At 38.4% G+C, this 17,612-nt stretch overlaps 1 protein-coding gene across 1 annotated transcript in view; it reads left to right on the forward strand.

The window, feature by feature from the left end:
• Positions 1-17,612, forward strand: part of PTPRZ1 (protein tyrosine phosphatase receptor type Z1) — a 207,980-nt gene that overhangs the window by 139,392 nt on the left and 50,976 nt on the right. The window contains exons 11-12 of the mRNA XM_069588278.1: positions 5,959-6,005; positions 10,726-11,725. Of these exons, the coding sequence (XP_069444379.1) occupies positions 5,959-6,005; positions 10,726-11,725 (1,047 nt within the window). The remainder of the gene's footprint in view (positions 1-5,958; positions 6,006-10,725; positions 11,726-17,612) is intronic.

Consider the following 17,612-nt stretch of genomic DNA (forward strand, 5'->3'; position numbering starts at 1 on the left):
TCCTGCCCCCAATCCCTCCCAGCATCAGAGTCTTTTCCAATGAGTCAACTCTTCACATGAGGTAGCCAAAGTACTGGAGTTTCAGCTTCAGCATCAGTCCTTCCAAAGAACCCCCAGGACTGATCTCCTTTAGGATGGACTGGTTGGCTCTCCTTGCAGTCCAAGGGACTCCCAAAAGTCTTCTCCAACACCACAGTTCAAAAGCATCAATTCCTCGGCACTCAGCTTTCTTCACAGTCCAACTCTCACATCCATACATGACCACTGGAAAAACCATAGCCTTGACTAGACGGACCTTTGTTAGCAAAGTAATGTCTCTGCTTTTGAATATGCTATCTAGGTTGGTCATAACTTTCCTTCCAAGGAGTAAGCGTCTTTTAATTTCATGGCTGCAGTCACCATCTGCAGTGATTTTGGAGCCCCCCAAAATAAAATCTGACAGTTTCCACTGTTTCCCCATCTATTTGCCATGAAGTGATGGGACCAGATGCCATTATCTTAGTTTTCTGAGTGTTGAGCTTTAAGCCAACTTTTTCACTCTCTTCTTTCACTTTCAACGAGAGGCTTTTTAGCTCCTCTTCACTTTCTGCCATAAGGGTGGTGTCATCTGCATATCTGAGGTTATTGATATTTCTCCCGGCAATCTTGATTCCAGCTTGTGCTTCTTCCAGCCCAGCATTTCTCATGATGTACTCTGCATAGAAGTTAAATAAGCAGGGCGACAATACACAGCCTTGACATACTCCTTTTCCTATTTGAAACCAGTCTGTTGTTCCATGTCCAGTTCTAACTGTTGCTTCCTGACCTGCTATAGGTTTCTCAAGAGGCAGATCAGGTGGTCTGATATTCCCATCTCTTTCAGAATTTTCCACAGTTTATTGTGATCCACAGTTAAAGGCTTTGGCATAGTCAATAAAGCAGAAATAGATGTTTTTCTGGAACTCTCTTGCTTTTTCCATGATCCAGCAGATGTTGGCAGTTTGATCTCTGGTTCCTTTGCCTTTTCTAAAACCAGCTTGAACAATCTGGAATTTCACGGTTCACATGCTGCTGAAGCCTGGCTTGGAGAATTTTGAGTATTACTTTACTAGTGTGTGAGATGAGTGCAATTGTGTGGTAGTTTGAACATTTTTGGGCATTGCCTTTCTTTGGGATTGGAATGAAAACTGACCTTTTCCAGTCCTGTGGCCACTGCTGAGTTTTCCAAATTTGCTGGCATATTGAGTGCTGCACTTTCACAGCATCATCTTTTAGGATTTGAAATAGCTCAGCTGGAATTCCATCACCTCCACTAGCTTTGTTCGTAGTGATGCTTTCTAAGGCCCACTTGACTTCACATTCCAGGATGTCTGACTCTAGGTAAGTGATCACACCATTGTGATTATCTGGGTCGTATTAAGACCCAGATAAAAAAGATCTTACTGTAAGATCTTTTTTGTACAGTTTTTCTGTGTATTCTTGCCACTTCTTAATATCTTCTACTTCTGTTAGGTCCATACCATTTCTGTCCTTTATCGATCCCATCTTTGCATAAAATCTTCCCTTGGTATCTCTAAATTTCTTGACAAGATCTCTAGTCTTTCCCATTCTGTTGTTTTCCTCTATTTCTTTGCATTGATCGCTAAAGAAGGCTTTCTTATCTTCTCCTTTCTATTCTTTGGAACTCTGCATTCAGATGCTTATATCTTTCCTTTTCTCTTTTGCTTTTCGCTTCTCTTCTTCTCACAGCTATTTGTAAGGCCCCTCAGACAGCCGTTTTGCTTTTTTGCATTCCCTGGTAGCTCAGACGGTAAAGCATCTGCCTACAATGCAGGTTACCTGGGTTCAATCCCTGGGTCAGGAAGATCTCCTGGAGAAGGAAATAGTAACCCGCTCCAGTATTCTTGCCTGGAAAATCCCATGGACCGAGAAGCCTGGTAGGCTACAGGCCATGAGGTCACAAAGAGTCGGACGCAACTGAGCAACTTCACTTTGATTTTCACATAGTTATAGAAGACATTATTTGAGTACATGTCTTAGGGTCTTGATAATCATATGTATTAAATTTAAATACGTGGTGAATTAGATCAATGCATTTTCCTGTTTTGTGTCCTTTTTATTTGTATAACAACTGTCTTTGTTAAATCACTATACATTGTCCTTGTTCAGCCTGTACCATACTACACTACAGGTACTGTCATATAATGATATTTAAAAATCACCCTTTAAAAAGATTGCAGTTTACAATGCTTTTGCCTTTTCGCACTGTGAAACTTGGCTTAAAACCTTTGAACAATTAAATAAGCCTTGCTTGCCTACCTACATCAGTGTTGCTTTTTTGTTTTGTGGAATGTTGAGTAACACGTGTGAGTAACATGCTCTTTTAGAAAATCTAACAAAACCAGAATGACCCATAGGTTTTATTCTGTTATCCCATAAATGTGAATTTTAAGTGTTCAGTCAAAAAAATATATTGACAATCTTCACTACTGGACTGTTTTTGCAACCTTCTTGGAGTCTGTTTTGATGAAGTGAGAAGATTCTGTAAACCCCAGTAGTTCCTGAGTCAGACTGGTGACCACTAAAACATTAGTTATTATTTGCAAGGAAGCAGCAGGCCAAAGGACTTCCCAGGTGGCTCAGTGGTAAAGAATCCACCTGCAATGGCAGGAGACAAGGATTCAGTCTCTGTATCAGGAAGATCCTTTGGAGAAGGAAATGGAAACCCACTCTAGTATCTTGCCTGGAGAATTCCATGGATAGAGGAGCCTGGTGGGCTATAGTCCATGAGGTCGCAAATAGTCAGATACGACTTAGCAACTTAACAATAACAACAACAGCAGGCCAGTGGGGACCCATCCTGAGACCTTCATCAGTCAGCAGTTAGACCTTGAGTGCTATGAACTCGCAGACCCAGGAGAATGGCTCAGATTCTCCAGGGAGTTAGAAGCAATCTTTTAAAATTATTTTACTTCAAAATTGTTCTGAGGAGTCTCAGCAGAAGACTTCTGGGTTGTTTTGGGCAGGGCTCTTAAAGTATTCTGGACAACGCCAGTATTTCAGTCAATTCAAATGATCTGAGTCTAGTAGGAATTCATAAGGAAGATCCTTCAAAGTGGGTTTTTACATACCAACATGAAGGCATCCAAACCTAATTCACCCATGTGTGTGCTATGAAATAAAAAGAGATCAAAGGGCTTCTTGGACCTGTAGATTCTGCTCCTAGGGCCTGAGGGGGCCTAAAGGAAACTTTTTACTTCTTATTGCAGTAAACAGCAAAGCCAGTTATAGTAGAACTCGCTGATCCCAGTACTCATAGACAGTATGATTAAGTAGAATTATGTATTTTAGCTTAGTAGGAATTATAATCTATATTGTTAAGTTATGCTCTGATTAAAGGATAACAATTAATCAAATGTAGTACACACAGAGTACTGAAAGAAAAAATTTGTCCTTAATGTGATAATTATATACATTCTACCCCAACCCTGACAATTAATAAGAGAATCAGCTTTGGTCATTACAATTGTGTTAAGTTAAATGAAGTTAAGCCATTTTTTAAAAATACCTCTGTAAGCATGTTGAAGAGAATGGACTCCATTGAGATGTTTTTCTGTAGCTTCTTAACAGAATAAAATCTAAAGTATAATATATATGTGTGTGTATATATATATATATATATGTATATCTCAAAATAAGTATTTGACTATGATTTACCCTTATTAATAATAAAGTATTTTAAAAGTACATGAAAAGCTGTGACTCCATATAAAAATATTTTAATAAAATTATGTATTGTCCCATATGCTGAAATTGAAGATTTTTACATGCATGAACTTCTCTAATTGTAGTTTTTAGAAAATCATATTAAAGGTTCTTTTATTTCTCTCTCACAGTTAAGTTGAATCCCATTTTTGAATTCACATTATATTGGTTTCCTTGAAGGTTATAGAGACAAAGTTGTATCAGACTATTGAAATCATTTTAATTTTAAAAAGTAAAGACTAAATAATTGAGAGTTAAAATTTAAGATATGCCTGTTTACAGTGACTATTTTCATTTTTATAGCACCAAAAATTGTACAGGGTAAGTAACTTAAAAATACTTAACTAGTCAGTATTAATTTTATCTAAAACCTCATGGGGGCTGGGCTTCTATATTTTACTTGAATTCTCTTCTAAATAAAATTCAAGCATATTACTGTATTTTATAGTTTTACATTTCTTAGTACCTAGAATTTTTTCATGAAAATAAACCCAATACAGTTTATATGATAAAGCAGGCCTGGATTTGATAAATACTTAATGTTAGTTCATTTATGCCTTTGAAAATTCTGTAGAACATGCATTTCTTTTGAAGATCTACAGAGGCATAAAAAAAATAGAACATAAACAGCTTTAGGATAGTGAAAAGCATAAAGTTTGGAGAGGGGATAGATTCTCTAAAATAATAAGAATAAGAAGGGTATCTTTGTAATAATGCTCAAGCCCTAATAGTTACCCTGTCTTCTGTCTCCCTGATACAGCTTGGATGAAGAGTGAGGACAAGTGGTCCTCAAGCCCATTGGTAACTTGGCAGAGGGCCTAGATTCCCTGTTGGAGAGAGAGAACTATTAGTAGCTCCTCATCTTTTCTAACATTTACTGATGAATCTTGTTTTAGGATTGAGCTATCCTTAGACTGGGCTTCCCTGGTAGTTCAGCTGGTGAAGAATCCGCCTGCAGTGCCGGAGACCCTGGTTCGATTCCTGTATCTGGAAGATCCTCTGGAGAAGGGATAGGCTACCCACTCCAGTATTCATGGGCTTCCCTGGTGGCTCAGATGATAAAGAATCCACCTACAATGTGGGAGACCTGGGTTTGATCCCTGGGTTGGGAAGATCCCCCTGGAGGAGGGCACGGCAACCCAGTCCAGTATTCTTGCCTGGAGAATCCCCATGGACAGGCTACAGTCCATGGGGTCGCAAAGAGTCAGACACAACTGAGCGACTAAGCATGGCACAGCAATATGAAATATGCTGATTGTGTCCACTTGGGAAAGTCAGACTTAAATGATCCTGGTCCTTACATTCCTTTCATAAGCAGTATTAGTTGAGTATCCCTAGGAAGAAGTCATGGGAATCACTCTGGTCTGTCCTTCCTGCTGCCAATCCAGGCTGGACCTGCTAGAAAACATTCTCGCTTTTACCTGGGGCAGCACCCTGTGTACAAATACATATGAGCCCAAATCTGAAGAGTAAAAAGCACTATTTGGGACTTCGCTGGTGGGGCAGTAGTTAAGAATTTTCCTGCCAATCCAGGGATCGTGGGTTTGATCTCTGGTCTGGGAAGATTCCACATGCTTCCGAGCAAAGTCCATGTGTAATAACTACCAAGTCCATGCTCTAGAGCCCATGCTCTGCAACAAGAGACGTCCATGCAGCGCAACTATAGAATAGCCTCTGCTCACCACAACTAGGGAAAGCCCCTCGCGCAGCAACTGAGGACCCTGCACAGCCAAAAATTAATTAATTAAAAAAAATAACTATTTGACCTTCAGTCAGAAGACCTTAAGGAATAAGTAGTTGAATAAGAATATCTGTCACTTATCTCCTGGCATTTTCCCAGTTATGCTTTTATCAGCAGTAAGTCTGCACCGATGAAAAGTTACCTGGGTTTCTTTGCACCCGGTAATATCAGTCTCACTGTCTTCTTTCCCCTTCTTAGTTTCAATCACAGTTGGGGTGAAAATAGGGAAAGGAATTGGTGTGGAGGATAGAGATCAAGGTTTTGAGTGCACTTTCCCATACGTTTACACAGTGCTGTGTTATGTAATGTTCAGTAGTCTTGAAAACTGAAATTTGAAATTTTCTTTGAGCAATTCTGTATTTTCCAAGCTAACAGTATTATTTTTTCCTTTTCTCTCTTTCCATACAAAAGTAGACCAATAAGGCCGAAATAGTTGAATAAAAATGTTAATAATTTTGTTTTTAATTTTGTAGAACTTGACCTCTTTCCCGAATTAATTGGAACTGAAGAAATAATCAAGGTATCATAGCTATTTTTTATTCAAGTGCTTAAACATGAAAAAGTCTATTTTGAATTATTGGTTAGGTTTCAGATGTTGCATTAATAAAAAGTTCGTGTTGCATGCATGATTCATTGTTTGTAAGATTAGTTGCTGAGCTTTGTAGATTAATGTATAATTAATAACATGAGTTTTATGAAGAAGTTGGAAGATACTTTAATTGGCATAGTTTTTAAAAAGAGATAGGAAAGGTTTGTTGATAATTAGAAAAATGATGAACTTTAAAAATAATGATAGCTATGAACTGTAGTTGCAAATTGGAACTTTTTCATTTTCTAAATGTTTCTAACAAACTAAAGTAATATTTAAGCAATTCATAATATTGCTACAGCTTATTTTTGAATAACTTAACCAATGATAGATAGATTGATAATAAATATGAACCAGAATATAAAGTGTATATATTCTTTTGCCCATTTAATTTGATTATTTTTGTTTTGACTATGCATACTATAAAGTCTGTTGCCAGCACAAGGTCCTTTAAGGATATTTATAAATTTACAAATTTTAACATTGTCTTAATTTTTGAAATAGAGAAAATGACTGTTTATATCTTATATTTCATCCTAAGCCCAAATATGCTATTCATCAGAACTGAGATAATATGTAAAATCCAGGTTTTCTATTGTTAATGGTAGTAGGAATGTGTCCATTAGTACATACATGTGTATGAGCTGATAACTTGTGAAAACAAATATTCTTATCTAGCAGTAAATAGTGGTTAGGTTGTGTTTCCACATGAACCATTACCTCAGTGATTTTTTTATCTTATGGCCATTCTCTCTTACAAAGGACTATTTTAGAAAAATAAGCAGTCCACATTTCATCAAGAGCTCACAACAGAATTCAGCTAAGCATATCTGTGTGTGTGTGTGATGTGTGTCAAACACCCTTCCAATTGTAGACTGCAGACTTGTGTCCTCATATGGTGAAGAACAGCAGAAGAAGCAGCCCTTCATGACTCAATATAAAGGCACTAATCCCATTCATGAGGCTTCCACCTATGACCTCATTTAATACTAATGACTCCCAAAGGCCCCAATTCCTAAAACTGTCACTTTGAAAGGGTAGGGTTTCAGCACGTGAATTTAGAGGGGACACAAACAGTTCATAACACTATTCATGATCATCGATTCATGCAGGAATGAATGATAGAAGTTGGCAAACACCTGGATTGTACCAGTAATGGTTTTAAGCCTGAATATTGGTTTCCCTGGTGGCTCAGTGGTAAAGAATATGCCTTCCAATGCAAGGGATGCAGGTTCAGTCCCTGGGTTGGGAAGGTGCCCTGGAGAGGGAAATGGCAACCCACTCCAGTATTCTTGCCTGGGCAATCCCATGGACAGAGGAGCCTGGCAGGTTACAGTCCACGGTGTCACAAGAGTCAGACATGACTGAGCAACTAGACAAAAACAACAACAACGTGGAAATGAATAGTTTGGGGAATATTCCTCAAGTTTTCTTCCAATAGGAATGCCTGACTTTGAAAGACAAAGTATCTCCAGCACAATCAAGGCTTTTCAGTAAAAAATTTTTAATAGGTATCATAAAGGATAACAGGTGTGATCCATATCAAAACCATAGAGGAGGAAAGATTCACAATAACTTAATCTTGGGAAGCAGTGTCCATTAAAATATTTGTATTTTCATATATGTATAAAGTAATCATAGAATATGAATCTTATGTTCTTCTTGAAACGTTGACATGAGATAGCATGACCCCATAGAGATGTACAAGACTTAGTTGGGTGGATTAATGAAAGGTCCATCACCTTCATCAGATTCTAAGAATCTCACAGTGATGAAAGAGAAACTTGTGTTTCATGTGTGTATAGTTTTTATTCCCCCAAAATGTAACAGAATAAAGTGTGACTGGCATTATGTTTTAAGAACAATGTTATAGAAGTCTACATAGCTTATAGTAGGAGGATGATAAAGGAGGTTTGTGTGGGATAATAAGCAAAGAGGAAGAGAAGCAATGTTATGTGGAATTTGAAAGAAATTGTCAGATCAGGGACTTCTAGTCTCTGGTGGTCCAGTGGTTGAGACTCCGCACTTCCAATGCAGGGGGCATGGATTCAATTCCTGGCCAAGGAACTAAGATCCCACATGCTACACAATGAAGCAAAAAGAAAAAAAAAGAAAACACTTAGCAAAAAATAAAAGTTCTAAAGAAAAGAAATTGTCAGAGGATATAGAGAAGATAGATGACATGTGTTTTGGGAACTTTACTGTGAAGACTTGGAGAGAGGTAAAATGAATACTAGTCATTGAATTAGAGATTTTCCATTATGCTCCTTTTAAATAGGAGAGATCTGGGTTTGAGCTGGTAAGAATGATCCATTAAGAAAGCAAAATTGAAAGTACAAAGTGGAGGGAAATAGTTGTGTTCAATTCCTGAGAGGATGATAGAGAATGGATTAGAACACAAATGCAGAAATTAGAGAGGAAGTAGAACAACAACTCTGTTACAACAGGATGAGAAGAGCGGAGATGGATTTGGTTGGTCCTGGTGGGTTTTGATGTTTTAATGCTAGGAAGAGTTGAGTTTTTGTCTGGTGGCTTCTACTGCCTCTATAATCAGGAAAACCATCTGCTGAGAATGAGAAGAGAAGGAAATGGAGGTTTGAATAGAGCAGAGTGAAGTTTAAAAGTCTTGGTAGAGGGTAAGAGTGTGTCGTGATACCAGAAACTGGCAAGTATCCAGATTTACAAAAGTGAGAAAGAATTCAGAAACTACATATTGCTAAGGTTAACACTGATCCTCACCAAAACTGTATCAGATTATAAAGCAAATGTTTGTAAGCACGTCTAAGGAAAGAAGAGTGTTTTCCACCAAGAGTGAGTCGAGGCAAACTGTTCTTATTTCCTTGTGCATGAAGATCTGGGGCTTGAAGATGAGAGGAATATTTATTCAGAAAATTATGTGGTAAAATCTCCTAGTTGTCCTTGTGAACATGGCATCAATCAGAATGCAAAATTTTATCAAGAAATACCACTAGGGAGGAAATGGATCTGGGGAATCTAAGAGAATATCCATTTTAGCATTAATACAATCCAGAGCATTAACGCTGACTCACTTCTCAGGGTTGTCTCATATGCCTTAAGATTAAAACAACAACAACAACAAAAAAAAAACTTTAAACCAACTGAATAATTAAGCTCTAGATAACAATGCAGTCATTAAGCTTGAAATCTTGTGTTTCATACGTGTAGCTTTCCGTGTGTCTGAGACAAAAGCTCATGAGCACACATGGCTTAAGATTCAGATTCTTTCTACTGATATTGGTCAGGTTCTCACAGACCAATTTGTACTTGGTCATTTTTTTCTTTTTTTCAAGGAGCGTGACCTTAAAAGATCTAATAGATGACAGTGCTACCAAACCGACAGATTCATGTCCCATGTGAACAAAAAATATCATATCTTAATATGTTTGGCAATTCAATGTTTTAAACATATGATTAGACATATTATAATATATACAGTTTTTATAAAAAGAAACCATGGGTTTTGGTTAACCTCTAGCCAGATCACTCCTGGGCCATCATAGTAACTAAGTGCTCATGAGAGACTGGGTCACCTGAATGGTATTTCTAAAGGAAACACAAAATTAAATGACTAGAACTAGGACCATATTTTGACCAGTTGTTAAAAATATCTGCCTAGGTTTAAGATGAACTCCTAGGGAAAAGTATTTAAAACAAAAACGAACAAAACCAAAAACCTCTTCCAGTCTTAAACTTTCCTGTTAGAATAGCTTTAAAATTGTGATGTATTCTGAATACATACAAATAGTCTGAATATACAACTACTTTGATTTTGAAATAAGATGTTTTATTGCCATTTTACATTACAAGAAGCTAATTATTATTTAGCTTGTTGCCAGATGAACTGAACAGAGAAATATAAACACAAGAAAATAAATACCATGTTAAATAACACTCTCAGTAAGTAAATACCACTACATTGTGTCATCTTTTCAGAGCTGTGATATCTATTAATTACTTCCATAAAGTAAATAAAAAGCAGCCATAAATAAGATATTTTCATTGAGTTTAATTACTGTCCTTCATGGCACCCCACTCCAGTACTCTTGCCTGGAAAGTCCCATGGACGGAGGAGCCTGGTGGGCTGCAGTTCATGGGGTCGTGAAGAGTCGGACAGGACTGAGTGACTTCACTTTCACTTTTCACTTTCATGCATTGGAGAAGGAAATGGCAACCCACTCCGGTGTTCTTGCCTGGAGAATCCCAGGAATGGGGGAGCCTGGTGGGCTGCCGTCTGTGGGGTCACACAGAATCCGGCAGGACTGAAGCAATTTAGCAAGGGTAGATAATACTGGTTACAAGATAGAGGCGTGTCTTCTGGGGCGGGGGGTTGCTTTATGAGAAGTTTCCAAAATCCCACAAGTGAAGAATCACAGTATAATGCAGTTTAAGATATTATTAAGAGTTCATGGAAAAGGAAATGGCAACCCACTCCAATATTCTTGCCTGGAAAAGTCCATGGACCGAGGAGCCTAGAGGGCTGCAGTCCATGGGGTTACATGACTGAGCACGCATGCATGAGAAGGGTGGAAGGAGATGGGTTGGTAGCAATAAACTGGTAGAACTAAAAAAAAAAAAAATCATTTTTCTCTAATTTCCTTATATCCCATTAAATCTTACTTGCTTTTCAAAGGAAGAAGAAGAGGGAAAGGACATGGAAGGAGACACTGTTGTGAATCCTGGTAGAGACGGTGCCACAAACCAGATTAGGAGAAAGGAACCCCAGATTCCTACCACAACAAATTACAACCGAGTGGGGACCAAATACAACGAGGCTAAGACTAACCGTTCCCCAGCAAGAGGAAGCGAGTTCACTGGAAAGAGTGATATTCCCAACACACCTTTAGATTCCACTTCCCAGCCAGTCCCTGAATTAGACCCAGAAAAAGACGTTCCTTCGACTTCACAGACTGTGACCCAGCCTCCCCCTCTCACTCTGGTAGGCACTTCAGCATCTTCAAGTGACGGCTCTAAAACCATTCTCCGATTTCCACAGATGAACTTGTCCGGGACGGTGGAATATTCAGATACAGTTTCTACGACGGAGTCGCAAGAGGTATCTACTGATATCAGTGAGGAAGAGAGTTTATTGACCAGTTTCAAGCTCGATCCCGGAGCCGATGATTCTTCCGGCTCCAGTCCCGCAACTTCCGCTGTGCCGTTCGTCTCTGAGAACACACCCCATGGCGATGTATTTCCTTCAGAAAACCCAGAGGTCGTCACATACGATGTCTTTATCCCAGAATCTGCGAGAAATGCTTCAGAAGATTCAGCCTCCTCAGGTTCGGAAGACTCTCTCAAGGATCCTTCCGTTGATGCAAATGTGTGGTTTCCTAGTACAACAGACGTGACGACACTGCCCGAGGTCGGGTCAGGTAGAGAGCGCCTTCTCCAGACTAATTACACCGACGTGGATAGTGACGAATCTGAGAAGACAACAGAATCCTCTCCTCCAGGCCCACTGCTGTCACAGGGTCCCTCGGTCTCAGATGTGCGAATGCCGCAGTATTCTACCTTTGCGTACTTCCCCACTGAGGTGACACCTCACGCTTTTACTCCGTCCTCCGGACAACACCATTCGGTCCCCACCATCAACGTGGTACACGCGCAGACAACTCAACCAGTGTACAATGGTGAGGCACCTCTCCAACCTTCCTACAGTAGTGAAGTCTTTCCTCTAGTCACCCCCTTGTTGCTTGACAACCAGACCCTCAACACTACCCCTGCTGCTTCAAGTAGTGATTGGGCCTTGCATGCTACACCTGTATTTCCCAGTGTCGGTGTGTCATTCGAATCCATCCTGTCTTCCTATGATGGCGCGCCTTTGCTCCCATTTTCCTCCGCTTCCTCCAGTAGTGAATTGCTTCACCGTGTGTATACGATCTCTCAGATCCTTCCGCAAGTTACTGCAGCTCTTGAGAGCGATCAGGGGTCCCTGCATGTTTCTCTGCCAGTGGCTGGGGGTGATTTGCTATTAGAGCCCAGCCTTGCTCCGTATTCTGATGCCATGCCGCATCAGATCACTACGCGTGCTGCTTCGGAGACCTTGGAGTTTGGTGCTAGCAAGCCTGCTGTTCTTTATCAAACGCTTGTGTTTTCTCCAGCTGAAGCATCCAGCAGTGATGTCCTGATGCATGCACGTTCTTCAGGGCCTGAACCTTCTTATGCCTTAACTAATGAGGAGGGCTCCCAACACCTCTTCAGGGTTTCTGACAGTTCTGCGGTACCTGGGCGTGATTCTGTTCAGGGTTCCTTATCTAGCAGCCCTAGTCACCACCTACCGATGCCCGAGTCTCCCTTAGTAACCCCAAGCGCATCATTGCTGCAGCCCAATCAGGGCCTCTCTGGTGACGGGGAGTGGTCTGGAGCCTCCTCTGATAGTGATTTTTTTGTGCCTGACACAGACGGTCTGACAGCCCTTAACATGTCTTCACCCATTTCTGTAGCTGAATTTACATATCCAACCTCTATGTCTGGTGATGATAACAAGCTACTTTCTAAAAGTGACAGAATATACGGAGAGGAGACAGAACGGCACATTTCTTCTTTCAGTGACTTGGTTTACCCCTCTGAAAGCACAGTCATGCCTGACCTGTATAATCGTGTAAATACACTGAATGCCTCTTTACAAGAATCCTCTGCCTCCACTTCTAGCCCAGAGGGCGTCCTCCCAGAGCTTCCTGCTTTTACTGCCACTAAGGTTTACGATCATGAGATTAGTCAAATTCCAGAAAATAACTTTCTTGTTCAGTCTTCACACGCTGTATCTCAAGCATTTGGTGACACTTCGCTTAAACCTGCGCTTAGTGCACATTCAGAGCCAGCATCCTCTGACCCTACTTCTAGTGAAATGTTATCTCCTTCAACTCAGCTCTTAGTTTATGAGCCCTCAGCTTCTTTTAATACTGAAGTATTGCTGCAACCTTCCTTTCAGGTTTCTGGTGTTGACTTGTTGCTTAAAACTGCTCTGCCAGCTGTGCCTAGTGACCCAATAGTGGTTGAAACCCCCAAGGTTGATCACATTAGTTCTACAGTACCACATCTCATGGCATCAAATGCCGCTTCAAGGGAAAATACGCTGCACTCTCCATCTGTACCAATCTCTGATGTATCACCTACCCCTAATACGCATGCTGCTTCACTTCAAGTTTTAACCATTTCTTATGCAAGTGAGAAATATTCTGAACCACTTTTGCATAAAAGCGAAAGTTACCACCAAACGGTACCTTCGCTGTACAGTAATGATGAGTTGTTCCAAACTGCCAATTTGGAGCTTAACCAGGCCTTTCCTCCAGAAGGAAGGCATGCATATGCTACTCCTGTTTTATCAGTTGCACCACCAGATACGCTTATAAATAAGCTTGTTTATTCTGATGAAGTCTTCACCTCCACCAAGGGCCCTGTCACTGATGAGGTATTGGCTGGTATTCCTACAGTTGTTTCTGATCCAGTTGTAACTGCTGATCCTTCTGTCCCTTTAGGAAATGTGTATGTTTCCATTTCAGCCATTTCTCCCAACAAGGATGGTTCTGTAACCACAACCAACTTGCTGTTTCCTTCCAGAACAACTTCTGAGCCAATTCAAAGTGCCCGATCTGATGCCAGTTTGGTGGGTGGTGGTGATGATGGTGATATTGATGATTATGGTGATGATGATTATGATGACAGAGATAAAGATGGCTTATCCATCAACAGGTGTATGTCATGCTTCTCCTATAGAGAATCACAGGAAAAGGTGATGAATGACTCAGACACGCAGCAGAACAGTTCTGTGGATCAGAATAACGCAATCTCATATGCACTATCTCAGAATTCTGAAGAAGGAAATAAAATCACAGGTGTCATATCAGACGATCAGACTGATATGGAAAGAAGTCCTGATAAATCACCACCAACAAATGTGCCACCCCAGAAGCGCAATGATGGAAAACAGGAAAATAATGTTCAGACTCACAATGCCCTGCTTCCTTTCAGTCCTGAATCTAAAGCTTGGGCAGTTCTTACAAGTGATGAAGAGAGTGGATCAGGGCAAGGTGCCTCAGATAGCCTTAATGATAATGAGACTTCCACAGATTTCAGTTTTCCTGATATTAATGAAAAAGATGGTGATGGGGTACTGGAAACAGGTGACTCAGAAATAACTCCTGGATCCCCACAGTCCTCAACACCGACTATTACTAGCAGGCATTCAGAAGTGTTCAACATTTCAGAGGCAGGTTAGTTATGGATCCAAGGGATAGATTGAGGTGTGATGGCTTTCTGCCTCAAAATAAAAAGAAAGAAAAATCTTGGAAAGAGGTATTTGGTAAAATGGCCATCATTTTTAAAAGTCAGGATATTTATAAATCAATTTACTGGTTTTAAAATTTGATTTTTTTCATTATTTCAAAGAAATACTGAATGTGTTTTCATCCTTAGATTAACTCTCTCCAAAACAGATAGATGATTTCAATTTTTTCATATTCCACAAGATGCCTGTTACGTGTAAGAGCAATTATGTGTACATGATACATTTTTAGTGCACTGCTTTTTAAATAATAGATTGGAGTGTATTGGGGGTGATTTTAGTATTAATATTTATGCATATTTTAAATTACATTGCCAACTAAATACATCGAATTACAAACTCTGATATAATATGACATATGTGTCTCTCTCTGACCAACCCAGTGGAAAGGAAGTAGATATTTTGGACATCCACATCAGATTGGGGGCTTTAGAAAAAAGTTCTATTGCTAAGTTTTGAAAGTTTAATGGTAAGATTTTTTTTTAAGATTTAATTTTTTAAGAATGTCTCTTTGATTACCTTAGCATTGCCTAAAGAGGGCAGTGTGAACTAACAAAATGCCTTCTACTTTCTACTTGTTACATACCTTTCTAAGAAGTTAGATAATGGCCATTAATATGCATAATATGTATAGGTATTGTATGACAAGGTGTACAACACAAGAATATTTTCTGTACAAATGCATTTCATTTGTTAATGTATTTTATGCAAACTAATTTATAGCCAGATGTTTCTTTCAGCAGATTGCTTGCAGCATATATAATACAGATGTTTGCTTTAGATGCCGGGCGGTGGAGGGTGGGGGGAAGTGCGGAAAGGGGAAATTCAATGCCATTAAGAATATGAAGGGGAGCCTGGTGGGCTGCCATCTATGGGGTCACACAGAGTCGGACATGACTGAAGTGACTTAGCAGCAGCAGCCGCAAGAGTATGAAATACTAGATAATTTCATTGCCTTGATCTTAAGTTTTATAATTTGCTTTTACTACATTTTAAGGCATTTTTTTAAAAATGAACAACGAACGATATTTAAATCTCAACAGTGAGTCAAAAAATAAAGTAACATCTTGCACTCTTATTATTGTGTAAAAGTAGGTATTTAAAATCCAGAACATAGATACCAATCTTATTAGGATAGTTTTCCTCTTTGTTATTTCCTTTCCTTGAATGAGTTATATATTTTTCCTTCAGTGCAGCAGCAATTAAAAGCATGTACATTTTGATAGAGAAGTTTTTCTACATTCTGATTTGATACCTACTCAACATTGCATTCCAGTTTTCAACACTTAAACTCTGTTATGTGAAAATAAGTTATGAATTCATGGGTCACCATATTCATTAGTATCATCTTATATATGAATTGTTACCTGGCTTCAATTATAGTTTTCTTGGTTTTTTCATTTTTATTAGATTGATTTAAAAAGAAAACATCAGGAATGCATCCATTTTTCTATCTTATTTTATAGTGACATCATCTATATGTTATTGCTAGATTATTCTGTTATGGAAAGACTGTATACTGTAAAATGTCAAACCTGAAATTACTGACTAAAATTACTGCATTTTCTCTTCAATGCACTAATTAGATTTATTTAATTTGAGGATGTTTTCCTACTGGTGAGAAAACAATATGAATATAACATCTAACAGCATCAAGTAATGTAATTGATGAATAAATAAGATCATATAGGGAAAATTCTTGCCTGTTTTTCAAACATATCTAAAAAATCATCTGTAGTTTGTCTTATCCAATAATTGAAAATGCCTCTATATCAAATGCATATAGACTAATTCTGAAACTTAACCAATTTATAACCTGTTTTTTAGAATGTAGAATAACTTATAAGACATGCTTCTCAAAATAATATAGATAAGACAGATATTAGTACCTAGAACTTATGAATGCATAGACTGAGTCCTAAAGATACTAGATTGCTTGATCTAAATCACACAGGAAGTTAATAAAAAAAACTCAGACTTGAAACTTGTGTCATTGGTGTCTGTCTCTTAGAGACTGCATTGTCATGATTGAGAACAATAGAATATATATATATAAATATAAATAATGCTTAATTTGTAAACCAATATTATCATTTCTTTATTTCCTAAGCATTAGCACGTTCTTGTCTTATCATTTAGGTAACTCATATATACTACGGAACCATACCCAAACATATTTTAGTGTCAACTAATGAATATAAAAAGCAGTATAACTAGTTTGCTCTTCATTATAGTATACGAAGCAGCCAGTTGATTGTTTTTACTTTCATGTGGTAGCTCATATAAAATATTTAGGTTTCATTATATGTAATTATCTTGGCTTTATCATTCTAATTCCCTAATTGAAAGGTTTGTTTTAAAATCAGACATCCCAGAGAACTTATGAGTAAAGTCTACATACAAGACTCTGTGTGTGTGCATGTGTGTGTATAATGGATGTATATAGTATGCATGGCATATATATATATTGCAATTTTCTACATATTTCATGTTATATATCTGACATATGTATTACATATTTGATTGACATATATATATGTATGTACATACATCTATATAAATGAGATGTGTACACATCTAAATACATATATATATACATACAGCTATGTGCCTACTACAATGAATATTTGTAGTCATTGAAGACTAGTGAAATTATATAAACTCACTTTGTATGTAAGTTAATGTACATCATTAGTTCTTAAACTTTAATGTGGATCAGAATCACCCAGAGGGCTTGTTAAAACATCGATTGCTGGGTTTTACCCACAGAGTTTCTTTGTCAGTAGATTTGGGATGGTTGAAGAAGGGCCCCAAATATACATTTCTAACAGGTTTCAGGGGAAGCCGATGCCACTATTCTGGGGGACCTACTTCAAGAATGACTGAAATAGATAATAATACTAACCTTCATTTGTAATTTCTAGGTACCAGAGACTTTGCTAAGTGGATTAATTCCTTTATTAACCGCAAACTTTCTATTGCAACAATGGAAAAAAAATGGGAAGACAATTGTGTATAAAACAAAATGCTTTCCTAAATTTCATAAAGCAATACCAGCTCATTCAAACTCAGATTATTTAGGCTTCTGAATGAGTATCCAGTAGGTAGTGACCAGAGTGTAAGATTAATGTAATAGAAGGCTAAGTTTAGCCTTCTCTCATAAGAATATTAACTACAGCTCAAGGATCAATTGACTTACAATATTCCCACTTTTTATACAGTTTCATTATTTC

This window comes from Ovis canadensis, chromosome 4 (genome assembly GCF_042477335.2).
Source record: "Ovis canadensis isolate MfBH-ARS-UI-01 breed Bighorn chromosome 4, ARS-UI_OviCan_v2, whole genome shotgun sequence".
In the NCBI taxonomy this organism is placed as follows: Eukaryota; Metazoa; Chordata; class Mammalia; order Artiodactyla; family Bovidae; genus Ovis; species Ovis canadensis.